General features: G+C 33.9%; 1 protein-coding gene across 2 annotated transcripts in view; it reads right to left on the minus strand.

The window, feature by feature from the left end:
- Positions 1–843: 843 nt before the first annotated feature.
- LOC145678810 (sorting nexin-4-like) overlaps positions 844–24247 on the minus strand; it is a 63577-nt gene continuing 40173 nt past the window's right edge. For both annotated transcript variants that reach the window (XM_081749341.1, XM_081749342.1), the window contains exons 9-10: positions 22387–22501; positions 844–14592 (exon numbers count right to left, since the gene is read on the minus strand). In XM_081749341.1, the coding sequence (XP_081605467.1) occupies positions 14542–14592; positions 22387–22501 (166 nt within the window). In that variant the 3' untranslated portion in view covers positions 844–14541. The remainder of the gene's footprint in view (positions 14593–22386; positions 22502–24247) is intronic.

Genomic DNA, 24247 nt, shown 5'->3' on the forward strand with positions numbered 1-24247 from the left:
TAACGAAATAAGCACATAATACTGAGTTAAGTGATAGTTTGGGTTTGGCTACACTATACGCAGTACTCCAGATATAGCGCCTACTTTTTTTTTTTTTTTTTTGCCTGAAATATATTGTTTTTTTTTTTAATCCAAAAACTGCGAATAACACAAAACCTACTAGAGAGCATAACAATAAACAGGTAGAGTGTTTAATCTGTCTGACGCTTGAGGCCATTATGGCTCAAAGCTATGATTGAGCATTCGAAGATAAACTCACGTTGAAGTCATTGGGTTCCAAAGGGTTAACGTGAAACACAAATCACCAAACGAGTTCCTGTTTTGTTATCACGATGTCTTGGATTCGAATTCCGCAGGCACTCGTGATTTGTAGGGTTTAGTCTGTTCCGTCAGCGAATATTGGAATGAAAAAAATTAAATGAAATCTTGAAGTTTTACGTCCCACGCTTATGCCGGCTAGGCTAAAGAAGACTGTTATGATGAGAAATGAATGAAATGATAGAACGAAGAAAGTGGGAGGAAACGGAAGAAACCCGATAACACCCAAATACACGATGTTTGTCCATCACAAAGCTCACTTAGCGCGAGCTGGGATCGAACCAAGGACTCCATGCACTGAATTTTAGAATGGCACGTTTGAATACACAAGATGTAGTTCACTACTTTTATTATTTTCAGTATAAAATGTCCTCTCGGGGCTGAATCAGATATTTTGTTAAGAATACACGTAATCCAACCATGGACTGAGTGAACACATCACGGAACCATGAACTGAATCGGAGACGCTCGCTACTACGAACAAAGAGTGAATAATGTATACAGAATAACACATACAAAAAAATATTCATTATTACTTTAATTTATTTTTATTTATAATCCTAAGTCTTTCTTTTGGTTTTCATTTTGTTTTTAAAACAAATGTCTGTGATGATCTATACGTAGTATCAGCTATTGAACACACAAATATACAAAAAGCTATTGGAAAGATTGTCCATTGCTTGAACAACCATTATAGAGTCTTTTCGATTTTCTCGAACATACCATGGTCAGTGCTTCCAAATGTACACAGAGGAGGTAACCAAAGCATTTTACACTTTACAATAATATGTTTGTTTTTCTTTTTTTAAAAGAATCTTCAACATGTATATAACATACAAACAAACGTAACATTACAATATGCTTCTTTTCATATTTTGTATCACATACATACAGACATGTATATACATTAGTTGTATATATGTGTACTTAATAAATAATCAATTATACATTCAACACATCTACAATACATAAATACAATTAACAATCATGATAACATAGAACAGCTGAAGCCAACAACAGATAGAAGTATAGGGACTGATATATGTATATACATATTGCACGATATGAGTATTTTTGTAGGAAACTTGGGTTTGATTCCAAGTGGGATTCAAACTACGCATTAAACTATAGGTGTACGTTTCACATAGCCTCAATACTGAAAAAAAAAGCTGTGAGATATCAGAGAAACAAATAGCAATGTTGTAGAATAAGTTTAATTCTTCTATTTTAAAATGTAACAAACTTAAATTATCATAATTTTGCTCCAACAGATTTTTTTTTTTTTTTTTAACCAACTGTTAAGAAAACGGTTAGCGATTTTATAAAACGTAAAACACATTTCATGTAAATGAGGTATTGGATATATATAACACCGATCAGAACTTTTCGAATACCCTAGACTTAAGTAACCATCTACTGCGGAACCATTATTTTGGCACGAAAATTTTTCCGCCATATGTCACAGATACTCTATCTAGAGCACTGTTGGATCAGGATCTGAAAAGATACTGCAGATTATATATATATCTACTTATAATTCTTAAAATGCATAGAAAAAAAGGCAATTCGTAATAGGCACTGCACAGTGTAAACAAAAACTGCCCCAACATATTCAAGACTGAGTGTGTGTGTAGGTGTTTTGCGAAGCGGACTGGACGGTACAGTGGTTAACGCATCGGCACAGTATGCCGGAGATTCCGGGTTCGTGTTCTGGTCCAGTCATTCATTTTTTCATCTTTGTGTGTGTTATTGAATTCCCATCTACAGAGCATCTGCTGTATAAAAATATGTTTAAATCCGTTATTTCCTGCTTTCATTAATATATGTGGCAACATATTGTTTGACACAGACATATGGGCTTAATGCAGTGACAGGACGTTGAAAGGGAAACAACCTTTACATGTTTTGTAAGTCTTTACACCTTCTTGATATGTTAGTGTTTTTAAGATCAAAAAATTTCATATTTTGAAAACTGTTCCCGATGGTTTCGTATGCCCAGTTCTTGCTCGTTGAAATAGTAACAACAAGCACTACACATATGCTCCCGCTGAGTAACAATTGAGCACAAAATGTCGTAAACACTTCTCAAAATATGGCACTTTGGCGTCTTAACGGTTAACGTATCAATACAGTATAAAGCAGCACAAAAATATGTAACTTGTTTTTCTTTCAAATTTCTATCACTGCATTGACTCTCCTATGTTTTACATACAAAGCTAATGTATATTGTCTCGCCTCCTACACTTACGTTTATATCAGTGATCGGCATTTTTTTTTTTTTAAGGAGCAAGCCAAAGAAAAAAGAAAAATTTTACGCGGGTCAATACAATTTATTAAAAAAAAAAAAAACAATGGTATCATTTACAAAGATGCATTACTAATACTAAGTATCATTAACGCTTAAAGTTTCTCAATCTGGTTGGAACTGGGATGCACTAACTCTTAGAAGTGAAGTCAAAATGCACATATGTCAGTCTGCTTCTAATACAACTCTTTCAAAGTAATTCCATTCTTTTCATTCGTCAGATTAGGAGTAATGTCGCAGGTCGGACAGACTTTTTTCGGAAGCCGCAGTTTGCTCATGACTGGTGTATATTACGCAATATCTATATCAAATTGTCTTCCCATCTCTCCCTTTCATTCATTTTAAAAATAAAATAAGATATATCATCTGCAGTATTTCTCAGATCTCGATTCAACTGTCGTCAAATTTTATGCTTTAGACAGGAGTAACTGATACACGGCGGCTAAGTTCCCGTGCCAAAATAATATTCACAGTAGATGCTCACAAAGACCCTGGGGTGTCCAAAAACTTTTGATTGGTAGTATATAATATTATAACCAAATAAATCTGGTCATGTAGCCTGTTCGTAACACTATAAATGGCGGTAAGTGATATCCTCTTGTCGTAATAAATATTTCCACTATTAATAGTAACTTAAGTTTGTGTCAGCGTAGTACGCCATCTGCGGTACAAACATTCCCCTACAATCACTATTTATTTCCTGGTTTTAAATTAATAGGAGTAGAATACGTTAAATTAAGTAAAGGTGCATGCTACAACTATATCCTGGAAGATATATGTCTCTTAGAGGTAAAAAGTTGGCTGTCCACGCTTTAAAAAAAAAATGAATTTCATTGGCCTATATATAAATTTACGCACTTGTTTTGTAACATGAAGAGTGAAGTCCAAACATATTGTAAACAGCGAGTAATAGAAGGTTGTATATTCTTATGCTAGTCTCGTGAAAAGAACCGAACTTACAGCTCTGAGGTATAGATTTGCATTCTTCAAGTTCCTGTATCACAAAACACATGATCTGCTGAAGACAGAAAGAGACAAATTAAAGAACCATCAAAAACAAATAATTAAACAAATTAAATACAGATATTGTCATCGGTAGTGATTTGAAATTATATCAAATATACAATTCTAACACGAATTATGGGAAATATCAACACATGAAAGTTCCCGTTTTCGTTACTTCTAAATGGAACTTAGTCGACTTGTGTTAATATTGAGACTCCGGTACTACTATTTTAGTCCATATGTTATAATACTCTAAACTAGCCACATATTTATTTTAAACTATCATGACACCATTCTTACAAAAATATCTTAAAGATCTGCAGAATCACTAAATATTAGATCAAGGACACAGTTACTTCAATTCAAATGCAAACCTTTTAATAATTTTAAATCCTAATATCTATGCAATATAAAGCACAACCTAATATTCTTGGAACTAATGTTCACGTATATTTTTTTACAATATGTTACTTCTATCTGTTGTTCACGTACATTTAACACAAACGGAACATCTAATGATTAAAGGTAACAAGAACCACTTTGATGAAGGCACATCCACAGGGTCAATTCATTATAGAAATCACAGTTGATATTCAACACAACAATTAATTCTAGCTATTTCGAATGCGTTTACAGGATCTTAGAAGTTACATATTATGGCCCGCAATATACTGATACCGCACATATCTTAACTGTATCCGAAGGTAAGAGCCAGCAATACTTGGAGAAAACTGCAAGAGTTAACTTTTTTTTTTTAAATAAATATTCATAACAATCATAGGTATTCTGCCAGAGGTTACTTCCCGTAACTGATAAGTATCAATGCTCCAAGGTCTTCCGCTAACCTCTTCGTTTTCGCGTACGATTTTTCTGTTTTGATATCGTCCATTACTTGTAGCCTCCTTTGTCCCCTCCCTCTCTTTCCTGCCACCACACCCTCGAGTACGTCCCTCATGATACAGTTCCTTTTCAGCCAATGTCCCAACCAGTTTCTCTTACTACTTCTTAATAATATCTAATATTATAATAATGTTGTTTTACAACAGAAAATATGAACTAGTTGCCATTCATAGAAATTACAATGTTCCCAGAATAACATTTTCCTCAAAATCTAAGTTAATGCAGTGACTAGAGGAACGAACTCAACTGCATTTGATTACATATCATGTTGTCTTGGTACCCTTTGAACTACTTTTTAAACAACATTATTATTTAATTTTAATAACTGTACGTTAAAACAATATTGTTTATTACAAACTAAATACAATTATTATTTAAAAAGTAGTTCACAGGATTTCAAGATGCAGTTGAGTTCGTTCCTCTAGTTGGTGCCTTAAGGGGGCAGACTACTAAATATTTTTCAAAAGCTAACAATTTTTTTTGCCAGTTTTTCGTAAGGAAAAGAGATAATGAAATGTTACTTACCTCAATAATGGATAATGTTATTCTACACCCGAAAATACGAATCGGAAGAATTTTCAGTGATGCCATCCATAGAAATTACAGTGTGTCCACAATTTGAATTACCCAAAATGCTAGGTTATGGCAGCGACTAGAAAAATGAACTCAACGGCAATTGATGACTTATCATGCTGTCTATGTTCCTTGTTAACTACTTTTTAAATAATATTTGTTTTAATTCTACTGTTTATTAACAATTATTTATTTTGTACTCTTTATTACAAAATAAATACAAATATTATTTAAAAAGTACTTAACAAGGAACACAAACAGCATGATAAGTCATCAGCTGCCCTTAAGTTCATTTTTCTAGCCGCTGCCATAACCTAGATTTTTGGATAATTCAAATTCTGATCAAATTATTATTGAGGTTACATTTCATTATCTCTTTTCACTTACGAAAAACTGGCAAAAGAAAAATTATTAGCTTTTGAAAAATATTTAGTAGTCTGCCCTGGAGGAATTGTTATTCTGGCAACACTGTAATTTCTATGGATGGTAACACTGAAAATTCTTCGGGTTCATATTTTCTATAACATTATCTTTGATTGTGGTAAGTTGCATTTCATTATCTCCTTTCACTTATGAAAAACAAGCGAAAGAAAAATGGTAAATTTTCTATTACTGCCTATCACTCCATGAAATAGTTTTTCCGTATGTAAGGCAACGATGTACTTATGTTTCAATTTTGAGGAAAAAGGGTAATTCTAACTCTCATAAATTAGTTTCTTGTGCCTGAAATTAAAGGATTATATAACATTAAAATAGTTTATCATTTCTTTTTCCAGGAGAATGAATACAGATAATTGAAACCTGTGTTATAAATTGAATCTCCAAGCTATTGATGGCTCTTAACTCCTTCATAACGTAACACAGTGAATATTAATGAAAAGGAAAAATAACAATAATGTTGAATTAATGCAATTATAGTGTAATCCGCTTAAAAAGCAATCTTCTTAATACACTCACAACCACTCACCTTGCTCTTCTGTATCCGTAGTAAAATTTAAAACCTCTTAATCTAAAAGCCCGAAATATCTCCAGTTTTTAAGTTTTCACAAAAATTAAAAATCCTGAGAATATACAGACATCTTGAAATATTCTATAAATTATTTAAACACCCAAATTTATACTTCTGGCATCTGGTACAACTACGATCATAACTATAGCAAGCATACAATTGTACTTTTTTCTGAAATCTCAGTTAGAATTTTTCCCTTGCGTCATGTGCGTAGTATCGGCTGATACATTAACATTTCATTAATGAATGAAAAAGAAAAAAAAAAAAAAAAAACTTGACTAAGAGGTTAGCTGAACATGTTAAAATGTCTAATTTTTGATGATAGCTTTCAGGGTTGTCCGGACAAAGGCAGGAAAAGATTTTAGTATCGATATGACGTATAGAACTTATTTACACATGAAGTAATAAAAATAAAGATATTTGAAGGGTAAGGGGAAAAAAAGAAGGAATGTCACAAAACTACATTTTTGAGAAAAGGGCGTTTTAATATTGAAAACCGCGTAAAAAGAATAGGGTTAGTTAAATCTTTTGACCCTTTTTACATGAATATTTCTACATCTACGCATGCGTGGCATATACTGTCAAATAGTACCAAGAGTCACGAACAGATAGGACAAAGCACCCGATAAAGCACATACCTGGACATTCCTTGTTTTTCCCCCCTTACCCTTCATTTATACTAGTGATTAAAAACTATTTGCTGCTATACTGTATACAAATTATATATCTGATGTATGGTGTGTAGCACCAAGTAATTCTTAATACTTAGTGTAAATACTAGATTTTTTTTAAGGAGTCTGGTATCCTTATTTCACTTATTTTATCTGTCCGGGAGATTAAAAAAACTTGAGAAATACTTGATGGATTACCATCAATTTTAGCCAAGATACAGAGGATGGAAAGTCAGCAACCAGGTTCGTTGATGGAAATGATATCCAAACTAGTAGTAGCAGAAATCAACCATTTTCGATTTTAAACACTGATTCACTATAGAGTAAAAATGGTATCAAGATCGGAAGAAGCTGTTTTCTGAAATCAACTCATGTCCCAAGAATACGTTTATTTCATATCCATCCTTAACTCTCAACTACAACTGGAAGTGGTGGAAATCCGCTACAACTTTTCGTTTCAGTATTGATCTATATCAGCCATGTACAACAGCCAGCCCTCGGCCCGGTTGTGGCCCACTGAACTCTTTCATCTGGCCCGCCTGATTGGAAATGTATTTCTTATGTAACCTCGTAACCTGAATTGAATTTTTTCCCTGGATAACTCATGTCTACCTTAAAAATATCCTTCGCGTTGGAACATCCAATTTACCAGCGAACATAGAGAGATTAGTTCAAAGCATGACGGATCAAGTTTCCCACTAATGCTGTAAGTAAATAGATTTTTCTGGATTTCTTTAGTAAGTAAATATTTTGATTACCGTTACAGTAGTTTTCCTATTCCTGTAGTGTTACTCTACCATGGATAAATTTCTCTATTGGATATGGCTATTCAATTCTTGTGTAAATGTTATACATTCTCTCGTACGGTCCTCGACACCAGTAAGTTCTTTGTGATTGGCCCACTCTCTGTTCCAGTTTGCACATACCTGATCTACATAGAGCAATAACGTTGAGATAGTGACAAGTGTTTCCTTGGAATCGATTTAGCGTTTTAAGAATAAGTATTATCTTCTTTCTTAAACCTCTATTCAAACTGGAAGTGGCGAGAATCAATCATTTCCGATTTTAAAGTTGATCGCTATACAATAAAAACGGTAATAGATAGCGAGATGTTTTCTGCAATCAATTTACGTATCCCAAAAATATATCCTCTCTCGACCCTAATCTCCCTTCTAAAACTCGAAGCGGAAGAAATTTACTAGCACTTTCGGTTTCAATATTAATTGAGAAAATAACACGCCATATAAACCAAACTCCTACACGTGACACTGTTACATTTAAAAAAAAAAAAAAAATCATACGTAAATGCTTCTCATACATCACATCTTCACTAAAATTACTTCTTACTTATGTCTTAAGAATCCTGAAATAATTATTTAATCGTTTGCTTTAACTTAACTACGGATATAAAAGACCTAGGTGAGTAGCTTTTGAGGTTATTACGGATATAAAAGACCTAGGTGAGTAGCTTTTGAGGTTATTGACACAAATTAGTTCCCATTTTTCTTATCTCTGCTTACTTTGTACATCGATTCACAAAATGTTAAATGCAATGACAAACATTCACTTTAATCAAAGAGATCATCATATAATAAACAAATAACAATAATAAAAGTAACTGGTCTGGTATAACTGATAAGATCACTAAGCAATAATAGTCAATATCAAAGATGATGTCAGACCAATTATTACTCAAATGAGGACAACAGGATTAGTCCGCAAATGCATAGTTTTGGATTTAAATGCAATTAGTATTCATGAAAACTTCATAAAATTATGATATGAAAGCGAATATATCTATCCAGTTAGATTATATATCCAGTTGAAAGAAATTCATATTCGCTAAATTCACTGGAATAACAATCCTTAATTGGAAAACAGATAACTTGGGATATTTCCGTAAAATGGTATATCCGACCAAAGTGATCTTTACCTAAGCATAATGACTGTACACTCACTCCCTCTCTGTCTTATATTATCAGCGTTTCTCAATACGTGTGACAAGAATATCTGACGATTTGGCAAATTTACCAGTGCCGACGAAATTTACAAAACGAATAAGGTAGATGTTATTTTCTTTTTCCTGTACTTCAATATGATGTTTATTCATATACTTGTTTTTTTCCCTCTCTCTCTCTCTCTTTCTTCTTTCTTTCTGGAAACCAAGATGCTAATTCACATTATCATCAATATATTGTTTAACGCGCTGATTGGCACTGGAGCGTCCAAACGTAAAGAAATGCAAAAAATTAGTAGATATGGCCATCTATTGATCGTATTACCTTCCAGATGGTTTGGTCTTCAAATCTATTTGTACTGAAAGAATAAAGTAATCCCGCGTAGCATAGTTACTAACCCTCTCGCCTATGATTCCGGGTTTGATTCCCGGTACAGGCATCAGGTCGAAAAGGGTCACAGGTTTTTCAGGTCAGCCATCCTAAGATATTTCCTGTTTTCTCCTTATTTGCACTACATAAATGCCAGGATGGTACCAAATATACAGGTCCCGGTCTACTACTTTCCTTCCCTCGTTCTTCGAATAGTATGCTTGCCTAGGAACGTCAACCTCATACGTGACGCCTTAACGACGTAGATGACTTAAAGACAAAAACTACTATTAAATTTTGTTAACAACAAAACACAACCGAAATATTTATTCCAATAAACCACTTAAAGGATTGGTGAAATTCCGTCACGCAATCACTTCCTACTCCTTTATATGTCTAGTTAAATAATTCATAAATCAGGAGCTATTTCAGTTCTGCGTTCATAATCTAAAAAGTCTGCATATATGCATCCTATCAGTTCATTTCCTGAACTCATGAGAAGTCAATGAAAATTCCACGATTATATATTAATAAATCCATATCAGGATAAATACAACATTTTTCAATTTATTTATGTGTAATATTTACCCTATTCGTTTCAAAACTTTTGTTAACACTGGTACATTTCCATCAATCACGTTGAGCATGCTCAGACCATAAACCAAGTACGAAAAAATCTTTCGGTTCAATTAACACAACATATGGAAATCTGCATTAGATCCGCGAAAAATCCAATATATGAGCAAACTTTGTGATATACGGTTATGCAAACTTATCTTTAGTAGTCTAGTATTTCAATGGGATAATTTGCATTACAAGTCACTTGACAATAACTGATATGCAGAATAGTATTTCATATATATATATATATATATATATATATATATATATATATATATATATAAAAGAAAAAAATTATAACTTTAGAAATGCCGTTGCTACACTGAGCATAAACTGGAAATACATTTATAACACGTAAATTATGAACATGCCACCAAATACTGTCTACAATAGGATAATTAAAATAATCAAAATTACTTTTTGTTTAATTAGCTCTACATAAACATTCAAGAATACGAACAAAGCAAGTAAGCTAATTTACAAAATTATCTACTACGATATATTTGTCTTTTCAATTATTAGAATTGTACAGCTCCTTCACTTTTGAACATGTATTATCCCTATAAACTACTTATCCAATTATTTTTACTTACATAACGAACATTGTCGATTACGAAATAATATTACAGAGAGAGACCATTTTTCTTTTGTTTACTTCTAACAAGACAAATTCTGTAAATATCACAACTTTCGTTTACCAATATCGAAACAGCACCACAGCCATCTTCGGAAGCCAAATTATCACAAATCATGGCACCTCAAAAACATTTACAATATGCTGACGTCCACGTTAATTTCGAATACTACACATATTTAGTAATATTCAGAAGAAAAAAAATTGTGTTAACTGAAAAATAATTGAATTTATGCCCTCGGGCCTTTATTAATTGAATTTTCTTAGGGCCTTTCTACTTCAAGTATGCCTTCGGAAAATATGTAATACATAATTTAGCCCCACCCCTGCCACCCTCTTACGGAGAAAATCCTCTCTTTGCTTAGAGGAAAGAAGTGAATGACATCCGCTGTGTTGTCAACTTGTCATTCAGTCATTTGATCTTGGCAAGTGAGGATCGTAGGCTACTTAGAATGGCTACCAGGCAGTGCACAGTGAAGCACATCAATCTGGCAACCCGATCCATATCCAACTATTGAAGGATCTCGGTCAAAGCAACTTGTCCCTACTCTTTCGACAGATGTAAGGGAAAACATACATCGACAGCAGTGCCAGCAGAGGCACACTTGAAACAGAAAAGCTCTAGAACAGAAATGTACAGTCATCAGAGAAACATATGCAATGTACAGTATATCAAGCACTCACATCAAACTTTCTATCTTTATTATAGGTTCAACAAATAAGGTTTTCTTTACCCGCTTACTTCAATACAAGGAAAAGAACATATGTATAAGTTACGCAAGTTATACACTTATACTGAGTTGCTAAATGTTTTGTATGGGAAGGTTATACTCAATGACGAATTACCCGTGGTGAATTTATATCGAAAAAAAAAAGGATGAATACAGTAATGATCGGTCGAGGACTCTAATTTACCTAACGTGTCATTACTTTCTCCACAAATATAACTTTAAAGAACTTGTTCAAAATTCATTAAAAAAAATATTCTTTGAGTATTTTTAATTTAATTTTTTAGTATAAATAACTAAGACAGAAGAAAAAGTGTTCTGATGCAATAAAAATGCATTTAATATATTGGAAACGTATCCTGGGTCCGACAGGCTCTAGTTCTCAGCTCGGACAAGATCACAAACTAGAGAACCACATAAAATTAAAAATTTCTCGATCTACATAAGCCAGGGTAATATTTCGGTGGACAAAATAAGAACATTGTCAAGGAATAACGAAATTATGGAATTTTAAACCGAACCAACGTAATACGAAATAAAACAGCGAACTAACAAGTTAACCAAACTTGAATAAACAAAGTGTTACAAAGGGTCAATTAATGATTAATCCGGTACTCTACCAGTGAACTGTCACATCGGTTTGAATTTAGCATTGATATTCATACTATTATGCAAATAGCTTTGCACTTTCAGCAACAACATACAGATTACACTTGAGTGGAACATTTCACAATTGAGAAGATTTAGATCACCTTCAGCAGTTATAGCCAGCATTGGATTTAAAGACATCAACTGCTGATCAATATTGGATTAGGAGTATTGTAAAATGAACACTTGTATGAACTAACACTATACAGTTTTTTTTAATAGTCTCACTGTGTACAATGATCCAAAACATAACATGTTCTATATATATGTTGGCAGTACGATTGAAAAATTTATTTCACTTGTACATTGCTTCAACAACACGCATCAAGAAAATAAAGATTTCACTAAAGAAAATAAACATACATACATATACATTATACGAACGATCTATTTGAAATTGTGATACATAAACATGACTTCAAAATGAATCATTATTCTGTTACAGTCGGGATATACAATGAAACATAACTCGCTTCGTACGATACAAAAATAAATAAATCTCTATTATTATGCCAAAAAGATCCAGCCAGTTCAGAAATGTGTTCCCTCTAATAAATCCTTGAGGCATTTTTCAGTCAATACCCTTTGAATAAATAGACCAATCTCAGTATAAGTTTTGGAGAATTAAAAATTAGAAAATTCAACTGAAGAGTGCGAATAATGTATTCTAATTGACCAGTTTATTCTAAAGTTTGACGAAAGAAATATTACCAGAGGAATTTCACTTCAAAACTGTTCTGTTCCAAGGAATAATCATTAAATATGGCCATGATTGAAGGTACCCTTGATCCTTAACACAATTAGTGGCACAAAATATTAAACATAATCCAGCAAAAAAATAACTAAAAAATATATTTTTTTTTTGTGAAATTATATATATATATACATATATGTCATATTTCTGTATGGTCCCTTCCATGGCATATTCCTACATCGTAGTCTATAACCTACTTAACTTGGCTTTCATAGGACTTTTACTGCATAAATCCTTAATATACATGAATCCTTTACGCTATTCTACCCTTTCTCTATGTCTACCAATAGCATACAATGGGCACCTCAAGATCCCATACAAATGTAACGAATTGGTCCACTGTAAGATATAAGGGAAAATCACAAGAATCTATCTGGGTTCTATTTGCCCTATTTGGATCTGAGAAGCATTAATGTTTTATCAAATATTTTTCAAATACGATGTGTAGTAGTTTATCGTCCACGCACGAAACAAAAGGTTATCTTCTTTAGAATTCCTGATTGAAAGCAAGTCAAAAATAAGAAAACTTTATTAGTACTATTAATTCACTTGATTTACCATTATTAGGAAGTTGTATAGGATATTCATTACGCAGAAAAAGGCTGTCCTCAATCATATTTACAAGTAGTAAGTAATTCCATCGCACGTGATAATTGACTCATTTTAAACAAATTTACATTTGTTAGGAACAATTCAGCTCTTTTTTTTTATGGAGGGGAGGGGGTAATTGATAATTGTAATCCATATTTTTGATATAGTTAGGGTTCTAATATTGTGGATAATTTCCTCTCACTCCACCTCTGAAAATTGTCCCTCTAAAATTTGTTATGTGCTTTATTCAATTCAGTATTTACTTGATTTGGATTTCGATAGGCACCTAGCATAACAATTTATGAATAACCGCAATGAGATTTCTACAGTACTGTGTTAATTTACGTAATTTCTGTTACTTATTTTTCCTGGGTTGATAATGCAAGAAGTTGAATGTGTAAAGTTGGTTTAACACTGATTGAGAACTAATTTATAATTTTATTTGTGCCACTTACCTATGTTTACTACATTCAATTATTAGTCATTTGATTTTTATAAATCCTTACCATTACAAGTATAAATTCATATTTCCTGCTGCGTCATTTGGTACTGTTTCGAAGTTGAAAAAAAAAAAAAGTTTAATGAACATAATAAATACATATTATTATAATGCGTTGAACTGTGCATATATTTAATATCTCATCTCGTTTTACTGATTTATATTTCATTGATATCCAAAACATTAAAATAAAGAGAAAGCCAGCTCGTGTCTGATGTATTCTCTCTTTGCAAATATATTACTGCAGATACACAGTATTAACCAAACCTCGTACATGCCTTGTCTCATTTGAACACAACTGAACATTACAAACAAAACTATCTTTCTTCTTAATACTATACATTTTTCAAAATGTTAGTAACGTTTAAGACACATTTTTAACTTTCTTTCAATCAAAGATCTTCGACTGTTATGAATACATTTAATTACGCGGTACACAAAGGAACTCTTATTAACAGATATATGTATAGTGCTCTACTAGTGGTATATTGCATTTACATGTTTTCTTATTAAAGATATATAATTTTTTTCATGAAGTCAAGTCTTCTTAAGTAAAAAGGGATTTTATTATGCTTCTCAGTAATAAATAATTACGTTAATCTATTTGCTGAATTCATTTATATATTCCTCTTTGGGAACTGTTAAACTACCCTTAAAGCTGGCTTTATTGTACATTGAAAAGTGTACAGATGCGAGTGTATAACACTCAAATGTCTTGAGCTTTTGAAACATCATACAACTCTGCAGCTAAAGTCAGTTTACGCAGCCAACCATTCACCACAAATCCCAATTAAAAATAGCTCAAACATTTCTCAACAAAAAGATTAGAACAGGCTTAGAAGAGAAGAGAATACGTGCATAAAAGCATTCTGGGGCATGCAGAAACGCCGCACTGCTAGCAGCATTTACCATTTTCAGTAGCTGTCATCATCTTGAAATAACTGTTCTGCACCTTCGATTATGGAATGCTCTCAAAGCAGTCACGAATATGAGTCCACGTCTGTAGACCCTGCAAAAATTTACTTAATTTCAGTGATTTTTCATTAAAATAAAGTTATCTACAAGAATAGGATGAAGGGTAAAAATAATATAAGAATTATATTTCTGTACTGGTGCAGATAATAACGGTATGTGAAGAATCTAATTACTTAGACCCGATATTGTATAACATAACCAATAATTAATAAGTTCCATCACATACCTTTATTATACCTGTACTGTTACAGTATTATATTTTGCGATCATATAAATCTTGTTACTTAAGTTCAATATTAATCCTCGGTCACAATATCATCCATTCTGTTTCTAATTCTATATTACAATATCTACCATCAATCATAGAAGTTTAATGCTAAATGAATACATCTTTCTCTTCAATACAGTTCATTCACTAAATCTAAACATTTACTGCCTTGGCTGCGAATATATACACCTTTATATTCCTCGCACTAGCGATGACAATTGTAAGAATATATTTTCATTAGCTATTTAGAATATTTTAGAAAAAAATATTGATTTGAAGTCTTATTAATACTGTATTAAATTCGTTGGTATTACACCTCACTAAGGTTTGACTAAGTAGATAGGATTCTTACTTATTTGGCGAGCACGAATTCGATGGCTTCACCAGGTTTTCCACGTCACGATGTAGAAATTTTCAAGCCTATATATAAAATAATAATAATAATAATAATAATAATAACTATACTTTTCCAGGCAACAGGGTTCCTCATGATCTACTATGCATATGAATAAGTATGCGTGTGTACAAACAGAAGTTTTATACAACGAAGTAATCCATTTTATAAAATATTCCGTGCCAAATAGCCGCGTAAGTCTCAAACAGATATGAGTGCTGAGAAGAAATCAGTACTTAAAATTACCTGAATTTTCCTGGTTTTTCAACTTTACATGAAATTCTCTCATTTTTCCACGACATTTTACGAGTAAGTTGAATTCACTAAATTTCCCGGTATTCCAGTTTTCCTATGTCGGTGGGAACTGTGTTAAGATTTTACCGTCAATTTGCAGCATTAATGCTATATGATACATAACATACTGTTTAAAGTGGGATCTGAAGCACTCCTCGAGGTTGTATCCGTCACAAGTTCGATCCCCACCGGGAATCGAACGCAAGAGCACGTGCACAGGAGCAAATGATTTTGAACGAACTTCAAAGATTCAGTTCATTACTGAATTCTCTCTCTCTCTCTCTCTCTGTGTGTGTGTATCTATTCTTTGGGATTTTTTTTTTTTTTTTTTTTTCAATTTTGAGCCCTCCACTCGATAGATCATCAAAAACTGTCTCAGAAAGTGATGGTAGTTTTTGCGTCACTCTTACCATTCCCGAGATATTGGCCGATTACCAAAGATTTAAGAAGCCATATCTCAGGAACCGTAAGTCATAGAGAGATGATATTGGTGTTGACCAATACCTAAGAGGATAGTGAATATTTTGGTACCAAATAGTAACCGGTGACCACTGGTTATATCTGCATTTTCAGTACATATACGGTGATACAAAAATGACAACTCAATATAGCCAATTCAATAATCCCCTACTACGCAGGTTCCAAATATGTACGTGTATTATCTATTGAATTTAATCAAATAAATATAATATACAATCTATATTATAAAATTGAAAGTGACTATGTTTGTGACTCTTAAATCTCTTGAACCGCCCGACCGATCTCGATCAAATTTTCAACGTAGATGCGGTTCTGGCCTGGGAGTGTTTTTAGCTATTTTCTTTGACGGTACAACGGGGAGGGCAACGAGGGGGACAGAAAAAGATAAATAAAACTTAACTCTTGAACCACCCGACCAATCTTGATCAAATTTTCAATGTAGATGAGGTTCGGGACTGGGATGATTTTTATAATGTCAATTTGACGAAGCAACGTAGGGAAGGAGATGGAGGGGGAGATATACAAAAATCAATAAATATGCAAATAAAAGTGACTATGTTCGTGAACTAATTACTTTTGAACCACCCGATCGATCTCAATCAAATTTTCAACATATATGAAGTTCAAACTTGGGAAGTTTTTTTTTTTTTTTATCATTTTATATTGACAGTAGATCTCAGGGGAGGGGGAGGAGAGGAGGGAAAATATATGAACATAAATAAAACCTAATAACTTTTGGACCACCCGACCGATCTCGATCAAACTTTCAACGATAAGGTTCGGGCCTGTGATGTTTTCTTCATTTCACTTTTACAGTGCAACGAAGGGGAGGCGGGAGATATATATATGAAAAAAAAAAAGTAAAAATAAAAGTAAAAATAAAAGTGACTGTTTTTGTTATTTCATCACGCTTAAACCACCCGACCGATCTTAAAAAAAAAATCAACATACATGAGGTTTGGACCTTAGGTGGTTTTTATCATATCACTTTAACGGTAATACTTATAGGAGGGGAAGGGGAGGGGAGAAATCTATAAAAATAAATAACACTTAATAACTCTTGAACCATCCAACCCATCTCGATCAAATTTTCGACATAGATGACGTTCGGGCTTAGGATAATTTTTATCATTTAACTTTCGACGGTGCAACATAGTGGAGGGAGAGGGAGAGGCGGAGATATATATGTAAAAAAAAAAAAAAAAAAATGAAAGTGACTGTCTATGTGACTTCACTCTTGAACCACCTGACCGATCTCGATCAAATTTTCCACATAGATGAGATTCTCTCCTAGATTTTCTCCTGGGATGGTATTTATCTATTCACTTTGACGATAGAACTTAGGGGAGGAGGTAGGAGGGGGAGATATATAAAAAATAAATAAAACTTAATAATTCTTGAACCATCGGACCAATCTCGATCAAATTTTCAACCTACATTAACTTCGAACATGAGATGATTTTTGTCATATTACTTTGATGATGTAACTTAAAGAAGGGTAAAGACATTTATAAATGATCGAAAATGACCGATATTAGTGTCGAATCCATAGTTTTTGAGGTCGTTTAGATGAACAGTGACACTTCTGATGCCATTTAAATCCAAATTGAACCCCGCAAAAATTGTGGGAGGAGAAGGATATATATATATATATATATATATATATATATATATATAATGAAAATTACCAATATCAGTGTCGAATTCATACTTTTCGGGGTCGCTGAGATGAACAATAACACTTCCGATGCCATGGCCCGCAACATGGGGAAGAGAGAGGATATATAAAAATCATCGAAAATGACCAAAATCAAGGAGCGCTTTAGTAATAGTAAAAAGTGACTGACTAACGAAACATTTTACTATTTTCTTAATTTAACCCAGCGGAGCGGGTAATTGATGCTAGTCTCATTGAAATTTTGAAAAAAAAATTAAGTTCGTTCTGGCAATGCTCTTGGAGCATTCTCAACTGTTTTTTTTTTTTTCTCCTTATGTTGGGGAAGGATTCAACTCCTTATTCCCCATGCAATAAACCTGCTGGGCAGACTTAAAAAAAGGATGACGTAAACTTGAGTTTTTTTTTTTTTTTTGAAAGATACTAATGATCTAATTAATTTTATTTATTTATTTACAAGTAATATAAGCATTACCGTTAGGAATATATGTAATCGTTAGGAAACAAATAGCAATAGATACAGAGTGCTATTTAATTATATATATATATATATATATATATATATATATATATTAGTTAACATACATAGTAAATAAATAAATAAACAGATGATTTGTCCCAGCAGAATAAAAGCTATCAATTATGACTGGCAACAAATGACTCCATAAAAATATTTAGCGTTCGATTTTCTAAAAACTACGCATTAGAATTTAGCTCCCAGCACTTCCTTCTCTTCAGCTCGATCCGAACTTATACATTGATATATACAGTGGCGTAGATATCATTTCGACAAGGGAGGGATAGGTCTTCTTGATTAACGTGGAATTCAAAACGCATGAGCTCCCACCGGGACGATATAGATTGAATCTTATGTATTTGATTAAATTATATTTTATGTTTGTTAGCAACGAAGTGTGTAATTTCTCTTAGGTGATATCTTTACAGATATTTAGTATTAAAATAAAGGTTGTTCAGTCCTGCGGTTGTATTTAAATATATTAAGACCAGAAGTGTTGGTGTGATTACTATCATGAACGAAACTGTGGAACGAAGAAAGTGGGAGAATCCAGACCTCTCCCCCCACACACACACATACGGTGTTTATTCACCTCAAAGTTTACATTTCGCAAGCTGGGATCGAACCAAGGAACCCACGCACCAGATGTGGATGTTCCACCACTAAGCCACCGTGGCTTATAACAAAAACTAAAATTTAGGAGTTGTTTATAATTTTGGGTTTATGACATTAATCAACTGTTGCCTCGCTAGTGTCAGAATGAGTAGCATAATGAGGAGTTACATCTTAATAGGTGTAATCAATTTTTAGGTCCGCTCTCCCCAAAAAAGGTTTTCTCCATTTTCTCAAAAAGTACGCATGACGATTTGTACTCACCTATATCATATTTTCCAGTTTGATATGTCTTATCTTCGGATACTTTTTTGCCTGTTACACGCTAATAATATTGTAAAATTTATTCTTATTTATTTATTTATCTATCTATTTTACGAAGAGATCCCTCTGCCCCAAACTGATTTCAACATAAAAAATGAGTTTACAAGAAAATCTCAGAGAAAATACGACAAAATTAATGAAAAAGAATATATGTTTCCATTCATATCGTCATTCAATTCAAATCGAATATATTTTTTGTGGGAGTTACTATGGAACAGACAGATATATATATATATATATATATATATATATATACAGGATGGGGCAGTTAAAACCAATTCCTTTTTCTATGACGCTCATACGTTGGGGATCTGTGTGATGGGGTAATTAGGCTGAGACCTTGATGCTGTACACACTGCAAAGTTTATTAATAATGCAGCAATGGACCCGTGAACAACGTATTGCGTCGACATTTTCGTCTGCTGCTTCTGGTCCTGTCCCAGAAATTGTGGGTAGATTCACAACTTTATAACGACAGATCAAACAACACGAGCAGGAGGCAATAGTATAAGAAGTGTTACTCGTAGAACACCCGACAATTTCGTGGCTGTATGCTTGCGATTTCCCCGGCTTTTTTTTTTTTCCTGGGACTATATTCAAAAAGTAAAGTCAAAAGTTAACTGTTTTTGGGTTGTACACTAATTTCCACTCGTACTCCAACCATTTGTTGCAATAAATGAAGAAAATGAAATTCCAGTTTGTAATTTAAAATAATTATAAAAAAGCGTGTTTGGCTGTCCCACTTTGTATAAGTGCATGTTGTGTCAGATAACAGAAATTCCTTTCAATAGCATTCTAGTTTTCTATTATAGTGGTACCACGTACAGTAGAAGTAGGGGAAGGATGTTTTCAAGTTAAAGAGAGTTAATCCTTTACTTTTTACATATTTCGGGTCTAAATAGGGTAATCACTAAGTCTCAAAGAAACTACATGTCATATTTTATAAAAATTCGAAAATTTTCACTGAAATCTACCCTGAACTATTTTCTGAAAGTTGGGAGGTGAATTGCGAAGTCTCATACTCTGTCGCTGCCGGTCCCAAGCCTATATGAGAAAGAAGTGTTGCAGCAGGATTTAGAATATTCAATAAAAACTTCTAAATTCGAATCAGTGTGAAATATTTAATTACTGCGGATAGCAAAAGAAACCAACGTAATAATCAAGCTCGGGAATCGAACTTGGAATCCGTTCGACACCCATGCACTGATAGCTTCGCTAATGTCAACCAGAATGCATAAAAAGCTATCTGTACACAAACGCTATTTTCCTGCAATTTGTGATGCGATTCAAACTAAACAAAGTTTTGTTCCAACTTCACCACAAACAATCGCAATAAACCACTACATTATAAGTAATGGTTTAGGCAATTAGATAAAACCTACTACGGCGAACTATGCACGTAACATGTATAAAGAAAAATTCTTAATCAAATGCACACACGGTCCAATTTACCATACTCGTATTATTTATATTCTTACCTTTTACGTACTTACATAAAGGTTAAAAGAAATTAATGAAAAAAAAATTAACTAACAGAAAATTGAACAATTATCACACGCAGGTCAAGTTATTACTCCGCCTCTTTCAGAATGATCTCACTTTCTTCCCGCTTCCCTGACGAAGCCCTGCACATGGGTCTAGGACCCAGGTGTAAAATGAAGTCTCAGACCCCTCATAACATACGAATTTTTATTCATTTCGTCTGCACATTTACTCTCATTGGTTGACGTGTAAGAGAGGTATGTGAGAATAAGTTATCAGAATAGTTCCCACGGATGTGGTTCAAACGTGAATAAAGAGTCTATTGTAACATAAAATGAAAGAAAACGCAGAAATGAAACGAAATGCACTTCATAGTCCAATGCATGAAATAATATCCTCAAACTTAGTTCATAATAAAGATCATTATAAACACTGGTAACTCACTTGAGAGAAAGAGAGTTAATAAATTCCCAAAGAAATTCCATGGTGTCAGATTCGGCAAAAGCGGTGGCCACAGCACAAGACTGCTATCATCTGTAGAACGGGTAGAATGCTACATGCTGCGAAACCGAAAACTTTGATGCTCTGCAGCGAGCATGAACGAACTCCTGGTTAGCATACCTCAAACTTGGATACCTTATGTTCCTAATGATACAATTACACCCACGTAATATAGTAAGCATCACTTAAAAAAAACCTACATTCGTTTATCATCATAGGTATTCTGCCTTTATTGGCAGGTTACTTGCCGCAGCTGAGAAGCTTCCATGCTCCACGGTCCTCCGCTAACTTCTTCGTCTTCGCGTATGATCTTTTTGTTTTTATATCATCCATTAATTGTAGTCTCCTTCGCCCCCTCCCTCTCTTTCCCGCCACCATACCCTCTAGAACGTCCCTCATGATACAATTTCTTAGGCAATGTCCCAACCAGTTTCTCTTCCTCTTCCTAATAATATCTAAAAGTGTTCTTTTCTCATCCACCATTTCTAACACTCTCTCATTCGTTTTCCGCTCGACCCAACTAATTTTTTCCATTCTTCTCCACACCCACATTTCGAAGGCTTCCAGTCGATTTTTATCACCTTTACGTAATGTCCACGTTTCCGCCCCATACAGTACAACACTCCACACGAAGCATTTTATGAGTCTTTTTCTCAACTCTTTATTCAAGGTCCTACAAAACAGGCTCTTCTTCCTCCTAAAGGCTTCATTCGCCATTCCTATCCTTGCTTTTATTTCACGTTCGCACTTCATGTTATTACTAAGAATACTACCCAGGTATCGAAAACTATTCATTTGTTCTATTTTCTCCCCTCCTACTATTATATTTGACAAAGACCGCTTCGTTCCAATCACCATGGCTTTTGTCTTTCTAACATTTATTTTCATCCCATATTCTTCAAAGCCCTTTCTCATTTTTTCTAACATTTTATTGATTTTCTTTTCAGACTCAGCAACAAGCGCCATATCGTCTGCAAATCTTATGCATTCGTTTATCAATACCCAGTATTTGTGCCCTCACACAAATTTCAGTTATAGTGACAAAAAACGATCACATCAGATATGAATCGTGAAGGATGTCAAATGATTTTGCTAAACTACTGTATTAGTCAAGCCATACGAGAAGAATGGGAGAAAACTTATCTACGTTGGAAGTGTTTCTTGTTACTGCACTGCAATCATCACACTAAACATGCTAACTTTATACAAAATAGGTTTTAATTTCTATTATTTATTCGTTAAATGTCTTATTTCCTACACTCATGAACATACTTGACTTACCTTTCGTGACATTTTAATTTGAAGAATGACATAATTAGTTAAAGTCTCACGTAAATCAGTCACTTTTTGTTTCTGAAATCTATCAATGTCTGCTAAAGCTTTCGATGAGAATGTACTGAAAGACAAAAAAGAACAAACAAAAGCATTAGCTGTTATCTTCACGTCTATTCTCAAGCGAAACAAAAATCTTTATGAAACTATACTAGCAGTAAATAACCGTCACGACACGAATACACACACAAAGTTCGTAGTGTGATTTTGACAAAAATAAATAAATAAATAAATAAAAACAACATATTGTTCATCAATTTAGAATAATTCAAAGATGTAGCCGTGTCAAGAGTAACAAACCAATCCAAACCAAACCACTTGGCGTAATAACGGCCCATTTGTAATCCCACTTGGCGTAATAACGGCCCATTTGTAATCCCACTTGGCGTAATAACGGCCCATTTGTAAGCCCACTTGGCGTAATAACGGCCCATTTGTAAGCCCACTTGGCGTAATAACGGCCCATTTGTAAGCTCACTTGGCGTAATAACGGCCCATTTGTAAGCTCACTTGGCGTAATAACGGCCCATTTGTAAGCCCACTTGGCGTAATAACGGCCCATTTGTAAGCCCACTTGGCGTAATAACGGCCCATTTGTAAGCCTAAGCCTACTCCAGTGTCATCCGCAAGCGACCGGCTTTCACGTAACTTCCCAGTTTGCCTCATGTCATTGGGTGGACGCCGAAAATTGGGAAGCACCGACCGGGAATCGAATCCGGGACTATGTGGACATGAATCTAACACTCTAACCACTAGACTACGGTGCTCCCTATCAAGAGCAACTACTATGTCTCAAATAATCACCCTTCAATAATAGGTATCGAACTTGTTTATTATTGTTATTACGGTAAGATTTTGTTCTGGAAACGCATAATCTAAAGCATATGTCAGTAATTATAAAGATTGATTGTATGTTAAAAGAACATTGTTTAAATTTGAGAACTTGCGATGTAAGTTAGAGGTTATCGCTAAAGATTAAAGTGACAGGATCTGCTTACAGGGATGACCGAAGAATCGTGAAAATGGTCAAATTTGTAGTACAATATACGATATTGTTTTAATTTTTGTTCCTTTCTCTCCTTTATTCGTTCAAGAAATCTTAAAGACAAACCCCCATGTAGGTTCGGAACATTCTTGCTGCTGGAAGAAATAGACTAAAGTTCATTTAACGAACCTTCTGATCCTGATGTAAACATTGCAAAATGATATTACTTCGCCAGTCATCGGATGATTGGCTATCGGTCAGCGCTTCTTTCGAGAAGCACGTGCTCATACCTTCACAGTATTTTACATATTCCCCGCACGCGGCCACATTGTAAACTGTGATTCGCGCGTAAGGTGGGTCAAAGCCACTTTCTACGCATGCGTATTCTCTTTCATTGCATTAATTCAATTTAGTTCTTAGATACACTGTTGTTTGTTATTTAATTGTAAGGAAATTGCATTTCTGGTAATGAGCCTCATAAGCAACAAAATCATTGAAAAACAGCTTACTTGATAATGGACTAGTTTCTCCTGTCGCGTGGATGCTCCAAGGCTCTTTAACCAATAAAATGAAACAATCACCACGTGTATTTGTTTACATGAGGTACTGAACGTTCCTTGAATAAACTTTAGAGGTAAGTATACATTCTACATTTAATTACGGAATACTACTCATATGTAATTTGTTGAAGTTCAGCACCGAGGTTATACAAGATAAGTTTAAGGTGAAATCCAAACAATCGTAATAGGTTCAATGCTCTCCCGTCTGAAATTGAATCCGGGCTAACGTGCATGCCAGCCATATGGCCAGTGAGAACTATTCATA

This window comes from Thermobia domestica, chromosome 2 (genome assembly GCF_964235325.1).
Source record: "Thermobia domestica chromosome 2, izTheDome1.hap1.1, whole genome shotgun sequence".
NCBI classification, from domain to species: Eukaryota; Metazoa; Arthropoda; class Insecta; order Zygentoma; family Lepismatidae; genus Thermobia; species Thermobia domestica.